Here is an 8,983-nt window from a genome sequence, read left to right as displayed (position 1 = left end):
CCTGTCTTCCATGCCCGCACCAAACATGTTGAAATCGATTATCACTTCATTCGAGAGCTTGTGACTTCAGGAATATTGAAGGTTAATCATGTTTCTTCTTCAAATCAGCTTGCAGATGTGTTTACCAAAGGTTTGGCTAATCCACTCTATACTTCTCTCTTATCCAATCTGATGTCCCTTGTTCAGATTGAGGGGGAGTAATAGAGATGATAGAGTTGATAGAGAGAGACGATGTAATGGGAGTGTAATCGTGATGTAAAAGGAGTGTAAACTCGGCTTAGATAGGGAGTGCCCATAACCAGGGACATTTTCGTCTTTTCAGCTGAAGAGAAAGTTTGTTATAACAAACTTTCCCTCCAACTCTTTCTCTCTCTACTCGAGCTATATAAACTCAGTGTAATGATATTTTGATCATAATAATAAACACATCTTCTCAAACTCAATCTCTCTTCTCTCTCTAAACTTCCCTAAATCTCACATGAAGGGCTAAGAAGATATGGGATAAAGGTTGTCTCTAACCTTCCACTCAAACAAAATCTGTCATGTTGGGAGAGACTTTATCCGTTACCCCCGAAGAAGAAATCCACAACAACAATTTTATCCTTAGTGGATTTTGCTATGGAGTGTAAATTCGTTTTAATACGAGGAACACAGAGAACACGATCCAATTAAAAGGTGTAAGGGGGAGAATATCGAGAGGCATTACATTTTGTAGTGACTGCAGTGTGAGATCCGTCACCAGCAGTGACTTAACTTGATTAAGGGTGAGTCTGATGAAGAAGAGGCAGAGAGTTAAAACTTTTAATGGATTGCACCAAAATCTCCAAGAAATTTCACTTGTCTTGGTTTTTGGCGAGAACCTACGTTTAGAGCTGTATAAACCTCACCAAGTGGGTGATAGTAGTGAAGTAGAGAAGGGTTGGGGTTATAAGCACTATGACATCGAGACCTTCGAGGACCTCTCGAGTGAGCATTGTTGTTTCTAACCTTTTGTATTGAAACACCGACGATCTCCAATGTGCCCATATTGCTAACAAATTTGACATTGAACATGCTTGTCACACCTAACATGCTAGTCACACTTAACTAGAGGTAGAGGCTTTTGATAAAACCGTGTCTGCGAAGAGGGATTGGAGTAGTTTGATTTGAGGTATAAGATGATCGATGGTTATAGGTGGATATGGTTAATGGAGGGTTTGAAGTGTAAAAGGCTTCAAGGAGTTGATTAAGGAGTTCCTCAACTTCTTTTTTAGAAAGACATTGTTCAAACTTAAACTTTACCTACAGAAGGTAGCGGCAGGTAGGGGTGGGAATCGGGCGGGTATGGGCACCCACAGGTAATTCTAAGTCGGGCTCGGGCGGGTCGGGTAAGTTTCTCCTCTACCCACTCGGGTTCTTGGGCGGATTCGGACGGGCTTTTCTGAAATCTCGTATGATCAAAGCCCGCCCAAGCCCACTAAAGCAGCGGGCAAGTCGGGCTTCGGGCAAATCGGGCATCGGGTTTCTTTATCTGATATTTTTCTACCAGATCAAAAAACTTTAGAAATTTGATATTGTTCAAATAAGCTTCTCTAAACAAATTGATACCAAATCTTTACAAAATTTATAAATCGAGAATGAAAGAATTACTCAGATTCCGTAACATAAGAAATCAACAACTGATATAGATCTATATATGCAAACATGAGACTTGGTTGTCTTCCACTTTTTTGCTTGTCTTTGTATGTTCCATTAGTTCTTTGTTATTCCTTCACATCGAAATAATCTTAAAATTTGACCACTACATAGAGATGGAAGATGATCCCAATAACTTATTTAATAGAGAAGAAGGTTGGCATAAGAAGGTCTAGTAAATAAGAGAGAAACGGCTAGAGAGACAGCTTAGATGCTTTTTTTCTCTCTCTATGCTACCGAATTTTTCAGATTCAATGTGGTAAACTATTAGGGTTGCTTCAATGTGTAGTTTATATATATTGGGAGAAACCCTAAATCTACCTTGGGCTTTATAGTGAAGTATAATCGACACTGAAAATGATTGGCATCTATAGGCACCTGCCGGGTGACCATATCGGGCTCGGGTATGGGCGGGGTGGCGGGCAGAGCTTTTCACCCGACCCGCCATGAAAAATCATCGGGCTGGGCGGGTAGTACCCATCTTCGGGCGCGGGCGTTCATGGACATTGTCGGACGCGGGTAAACGTGACGGGTATAATTCCCACCCCTAGCGGCAGGGGTTATGTTTTTAATGAGGATAAAAAGATACTTGTAATCTTTTCTAATACCGTGTACAGTACGATGAATGGGAAGGAGTGATGTGATGAAATGTAGGAGAGATAAAGAGATGGCACTTTTTTTAAAAAAAATAATAAGGAGATGACATGGACTTTATGTTTTTAAAATTTTGTGGAAATTAATTCTATTTTATCCCTCAAGGGTATTTACAGAAAAAAAAAAATTGATTTTTTTTACCCCCAGGCATAACGAACTGCAGAACACGTATGGGCCAGAACGGTGAGTTGGTCACAAAATGGGGGCTAAAACTGAAATAACCCAAATCACTTTATTCGATATTCGTAGTCCCCCATAAGTAATTTATACCCCCAAGTAGGGGTGGGAATTGGGCGGGTATGGGCGGGTATGGGCGCCCATGGGCACTTGAAGCATCGGGCTGGGCGGGTCGGGCACAAAATTTCAATGGCTATTAGGGTAAGCGGGTTAATCGGGCGGGCAATTTTAAAATTTGCCTTGTCCATTACCCGCCCAAGCCCATTAAGAAACTCGGGTAATTCGGGTATGGGCGGGCGGGTAGCGGGTAATCTCATGACTTGAAAAAATTCACTTTTTCCTCTCCTTTTATAAAATCTCCAAACACCTTTCCTGATTCTAAAGAGACAATGTGAGATTAAAACTAGACATTATTTGTATTGTTTCTTTTAGGAATTTAATCTCACATTGAAAACTAATGAAGAATTCTCATGAGATATAATAAAACTTATCCCACTTTTTGTTCCCTCAAAGCCAAAGACTACTTCAGTATTCAACTAGGAATTCTCTTGGGCCACTGGAAATGCATTGGGTTCGTGTGATTGCCCTTAAACATATTGTTTACCATCTCAACTAAGCCTAGCAACATGGACGGTTGGGCTTCATCAATCCATAAAGTTGATGTAATTTGGTTGGTTATCAATGGGTGAGCTTAAGTGGGTGCGGGCATGGGCGGGTGCGCGGGTAGAGGTTTTAACCCATGCCCGCCCACCAAAATTTGGCGGGGTGGGCGGGTTGTGCCCGAGACGGGCGCGGGCGTCCATGGTCTTCGTTGGGCTCGGGTGCCCGTGGGCGGGTTCGGGCTTATGGGCAAAATTCCCACCCCTACCCCCAAGTCCCCAACTGGTATACTTTACTAGTTCTTTCTAGAATCGAAATCCCAACTCCAGTTAACAAATTTCCAACCCTCAAGTCTTCTTCTTCTTCGTTCCTGTTTGAGAAATCTAGAGAGAGAGAGAGAGAGAGAGAATGGAGAAGGGGGCGAAGCTTAGATGCCAGAGAATTGGTTGCGATGCCATGTTCACTGAAGACGAAAACCCTGAAGATTCATGCAGATTTCATGAATCTGTAAGTTTCTCTCTCTACCTTCAAACGATTCTCCGTTATACAGATTTGTGTTGATTAGCTCTGTTGTATACTTTCTTTTGAATATTTTTTTTATAGGATTTTTTTGTTTGTTTGCATAAGAAATTAAAAGAGAAATTATTTGTAAACAATAGAGATGGTTTTTTTTGTTCAGATTTTCTGATTTTGTTAAAAATCTAAAAGTAATAGTATGTGTTGATACTAATTAGGGTTCAATGTGATTACTAAGTGACATTAGTGTATATGATTAAGTCGAGTTACGTTGTTTCTGCTGGGTATGCCTTGAAAGTTGAAACTTTTGGTGTCGTTGCCTTTTGTTCTGCTTAATGTGTATAAAATTGGGACCTTGGGCATTGTTATTGTGCCCTAAACTCTTCCTGCACTTCCTTTGTTCTTTTTATGAGGCGTGGATTGGGATTAAGATGATAAGAAAACTAGGGCTTAGTACTTTATTGCAAGAGTAAGGAGACAAAACGAACCATGCGAGTAGGGTATTGTAGAGTTTGAGCTGAAATCCAAATTCTGAGAAGGGGTCGTGTTGCACTTGATTCATCAAGTCAAACGGCAACATATTTGTAGTATCGTTGAGAGTATTTAATGGGATTTTTCTGCGGCTCATTACGAAGTTATAGCATCATGGTTTAAAATTTTCATCCTAACATAGTTACATTGATAAGTAGTTGGATACAATACAATCGATGGATCGATATTCTAAATTTAGATTGTGGACTCAATATTCTTATTGTTATCAATTATGAGGCGGAAAACTTGGTGTTCTATACCTGTATTAGTAAAGCAAGAACTAGAGTCCGGGATTTGGACCCAACCACCCAGGGGGAGCGAAGTTATATACCCGAAACAAAAAAAAATAGCAAACACAATAATTAACGAAAGAAAAGTTATGATCATAACTACATTATATATTATGGAGTGTTATGGATGTATATTAAATCAAGAGTGGAACTAAGATTTTACGTCAAGCAGAGCTTACCATAAGTTAAAACGGTAGGAAAGAAAAAATTGATTCATATGACTAGTTTTGCAGGAGGTAATTTCTAGTGTAAATACAGTTGCTTAGCTATATATGTTCATTGTCAAATTAATATTTTAGTTTCTTTCTGAAGGTCGAGGGATAGTTTAGCAAACTAAAATTCATATTATATTAAATTATCTTCCCATCTTAAAAACTATTCATCATATGACTTTTTATTAGTCCTTACAACTCTCCCTAATGTCCAACAATTGCCTGACCAGTTGGTTGTGCATATGCTCGGAAACCCGAGGTCAAAAATTCGATCCACGTTCGACGTAGAGTCCATCATTTATCTATTAGTGGAAGGCCACTCAAGTTACTTGTCAGTCTGAATTGGGATTTGGGCGTGTTACATATTACATGTAATCTACACTAATAATACTGACAATATTGTGCAAGGTTTGTTCATTGCATATTTTCAATAGGAAGTAAACTAGTGATTCTTTCAGCTCTATGTACTCATAGGCTTGCATTCCTTTTATTTTATGTTGTAACTGAAGCACAATATCTTATCTAGAGCACAAAATTGTTTCCTTAAGTTTTTTTTTTTTTTTGTTGAGAAGTTTCCTTAAGTTAATCATGATTCCATACAAACTGCTGTTAGCAAATAGCTTGTGATGCATCATTTCTGGGGCTTATGATTGGGTGTACCTTACTGACTAAATCTTGTCTCCCATGTTTCGGCTGGTTGGACGAACGTGATTATTTTATATCCTCAGGGGGTAAGTCAACATTCTAATTCATTCCTTTCTCTACGTTAGAACTTTTTAATGCTTGTACTCAAACTTGATCTGTATTGTTCAGCCATTTTTTCACGATGGTATGAAAGAGTGGAGCTGTTGCAAGCAAAGAAGTCATGATTTCAGCTTATTTTTAGCAATTCCAGGGTATGTGGTTTTCCAATGGGAGGTTCTATTATGTGCAATTTGGTTAGTGTTTACTCGATTTGATCATTAAGATTACTTAAGTTTTTTCATGTATTAATGAAGCTGCAAGACAGGTAAACACACAATTGAAAAGCCCATTATTGCTAAACCTGCACCTGGTCCAAGGAAGCCTATTCCCGCAGTTGCTCCAGCAAATAATGCTTCATCAAAACTAGATTGTTCAAGATGTCGGCAGGGCTTCTTTTGCTCCGATCATGGTATTGTTCCACTTCCCACTCAGTTTGTTTTTAACTTATATAATCCATTAGCGGGATATGACGCGGTTATTATGAAATACCATGAGATGTGATGTTAAACGAACTTGTCCGAGTTGAAATTTAGTTTAAGTGTTGACTCAAGAGTCAAGACATCTGTTCTAGTTGAGAAGTGTCAATTAGTCCCGGAACCAAACCAGTCACGAACCTGATTTACTCTACCAAATAACTCTTGTGAGTTGGGGTGGTGATCCGGTTGGGCACCTATAGGTACTCTTTTCATTGGATTTGCGGTTAACTTATTTCTCTGGCTATTAAGGTAGTCAGGCAGACTCGGTCAGTAATCGTGATCTGTTCCTATGGTCATTCATATATACCAAGTCATGTTTGCAAAGATTCTTTAGCTACTATGAGCTCTGTAAATATTTTCTTTCTGTGGGTGGCAGTTTTCGAATCACTATTATCTGTTCTTTCAGGTTCACAAACTAGAGGCATAAACTCAAAACCTTCGAACACTGCTTCTACGCTTCCTAATAACACGGATGTTCAGAAAACCTCAGCTCCTCCTGCGAAAAAGATAATCGACTTGAACCAACCACAGACTTGCAAACACAAAGGATGTGGTCAGACCTTCAAAGAAAAGGACAACCATGAAAGCGCATGTAACTACCACCCTGGTCCAGCTGTTTTTCATGACAGAATGAGAGGGGTACGAAAACATAATATAACTCATTAGTTAACTGTTGATATTTTGGCTCTCGATACTGCTTGTTTTCTGCGTTTTCTTTACTTCAACAATTTCAATTGATGGCCGCTTTCTGTTCTTGATTGCAGTGGAAATGCTGCGATATTCATGTGAAGGAGTTCGATGAGTTCATGGAGATACCTCCTTGTACAAAAGGATGGCATAGTTCAGATCCAGTTTCGTAAGCAGCCTAAACTTAGTCCAAAACAAGAAGTGTAAGTTAATTTATGGCATTTACCATATAAACTAATATTCTAATTCAGCCGTCCTGTTCGACATGGAAAAGGGATGATTATTCTATGCTGGGGGTATTGTTATTTATACTGCAACCTTGCTATCTGAACTCTGTAGGTTTAAAGAGTTTGGCTGATTTATCATCAAATGTTTACTGAACTATATTTCGGATATCAATACACATTAAGACATGTTTAAAATAACAAACAATTTGTATATTCGATAGAGAAAATAGGACATGACATGCCAGTTCCGATGAGAACTCCATCAGGGGAAAAAACAACAAAATAAGTAATTGGTTAATTCCTAAACGTCAGAGATTAGGGTTCTCGGAAGATATGTGAAATTGATGAAATTATAGTCCACCTTCGGAAGAGGTGGAAAAGTACATATATATTTATCTAACCTGGCTCCTCTCAACTTGTTTGGTGGTCCGAGTTTGGTTACCTTGGTTCGTGGGTAATAGAGAATAACTTATTGACTCAAACAACCATTTTTCCTAAAGAAAAATACCACAGATCTAAATATTAATTTGGAGCCTTAGAGGTAGGTATAATAGTTATTTCAGGTTATTTCAAATGTTGGGCTCCTAATTTATACATATTTTTTCTGGCAACAATTTATACTTATTTTAAGTGATACTTGGATTCAAAATGGACCCGAGTTAGTACACTAAAACTACTTTCATCAAAAAAAAAATAGTACACTAAAACTAGTTAAAATAAATCTTGAGGTAGATGGAGTTGGAGTCCATGTTTTGTGCTTGTTCTTATGGAAGCCCAAGTCCACTGGGATATTGATATTGTGATGAATTTATCATTTAGGTTGAATGATTATCTTTAATCTTCCCAACTACTTTTTTTTTTTTTATCAAAGTTATTCCCAACTACTTGAGAAGAGATATAAACATCCCAATAATGATTCTTTTTTTATGGAAAGCAATAAAGAACTTATGTGGTATATAGACACCATTGAATTTTGATCAAGTTAAACTTGAACTGTTTTCTCTCTTTCATGAAAAGAGGGTTCTGTTTTCACTACGACAGACGCGAATAAGGCAGAGAGAAGGTTGGGGAAAAAGAGTGATGAGAGAGACGAAACGGAAAATGATAGAAAAGGTATATTGGACTCAGACTCGTTGTATCCCTTGGTTGATAAAGAGCGCTCATCTTCTATCTCCTTTCTTTTCTATCGTATGATTTTTGTTAATGGAAGTCTCCCGAAATAATAGAGCAATGAAGTTGTTAGAAGCGCAATATATAAGACGTTAATATAGCAATGTCAAACTAATAAAGTTGGTGAAAACACAGCCGAAAAATGATCTAATGGCACATAAGAGAATCATAACTCTTTAAAGGTGCATAAGCAAATGTAAAAAGATCGTATAATTAAAGAGGTAGATTAACAAAAAAAATGGTGTTTTCAAATAGATGACCCTATAACTTTAAATCTAACATTCTTGTTGAAAATGACAATGTTAGAGCAAACTCAATGTGATGGGACGGAGCTTCTAATTTCGACGATTTCAAAATTAGGCACTCGAATAAGGAACTTTCAATCTAGTTTTCAAATTTTAAATATGGCGCAAAATATCAAAAGAGAGAGAGAAGAAAAGAGACATGGAAAAGAAGAAGAAAATGTGATGGATTCGTTAAAATAGGATTCTACCTCACCTTGGCAGTTGGATGTCCCAAACTAGGCGTCCGAGGTCCAACGGCTTTAATAGGGGTTGGAAGCTCTCCCATTGGGATGCTCAGGACTCGGGTGCCCCAGTCCCATTGGGAGCTCCCAGGGGTTGGAAGCTCTCCCTCCCATTGGTCTCTTATAATTTTCAATTGGGCTCTCTCGGATCATCTAGCTAGCACTGGCAGACATTAGCAACCAAGACGTGCGTTTGGAAATATCGGATCACTATGATTTCAAAATCTATGAGAATTAAAGTAGGAAATGAAGTAGTTAGGTCTATCCTCTATGATTATGAATTATGGGGATGGACAATTGATAGTGAAAATGAAATGTTGACGGCTAGGGAGGGGTCTTCTTCACTCTGTTATTGACGGCTTAGACGGCAGTAACCGGCGAAGAAGTGGCCGGTAATGTTTACTTTTTATACTAACTTGGACCTCAATCTGTCTCTCTCTACTTTTACTTTTTATCCCTAACCCACACCTGTCATTATCTTTAGGGGTCCTCGAAGTAA

The 8,983-nt window shown here is 38.5% G+C and overlaps 1 protein-coding gene across 2 annotated transcripts; it reads left to right on the top strand.

The window, feature by feature from the left end:
• Positions 1 to 484: 484 nt before the first annotated feature.
• PBS2 (cysteine and histidine-rich domain-containing protein RAR1) lies at positions 485 to 6,990 on the top strand. Of its 2 annotated transcripts, XM_086664826.1 has the most exons (7): positions 485 to 1,300; positions 2,232 to 2,604; positions 3,381 to 3,612; positions 5,468 to 5,550; positions 5,653 to 5,807; positions 6,281 to 6,513; positions 6,639 to 6,990. In XM_086664826.1, exons 3-7 carry the CDS (start codon positions 3,514 to 3,516, stop codon positions 6,732 to 6,734), a joined length of 666 nt encoding a protein of 221 aa, XP_086520952.1. In that variant the 5' UTR covers positions 485 to 1,300; positions 2,232 to 2,604; positions 3,381 to 3,513; the 3' UTR covers positions 6,735 to 6,990. The 2 variants fall into 2 exon arrangements, with proteins under 2 accessions (XP_086520952.1, XP_086520953.1); XM_086664827.1 differs by lacking the exons at positions 485 to 1,300; positions 2,232 to 2,604 and having other exon boundaries at positions 3,393 to 5,385.
• The last annotated feature ends 1,993 nt before the right edge of the window (positions 6,991 to 8,983 follow it).

This window comes from Eschscholzia californica, unplaced genomic scaffold (assembly GCF_041429995.1).
Source record: "Eschscholzia californica isolate CP2 unplaced genomic scaffold, dmEscCali1.0.p SCAF_3, whole genome shotgun sequence".
NCBI lineage: Eukaryota > Viridiplantae > Streptophyta > Magnoliopsida > Ranunculales > Papaveraceae > Eschscholzia > Eschscholzia californica.
This window is presented reverse-complemented; position numbering and strand designations above follow the sequence as displayed.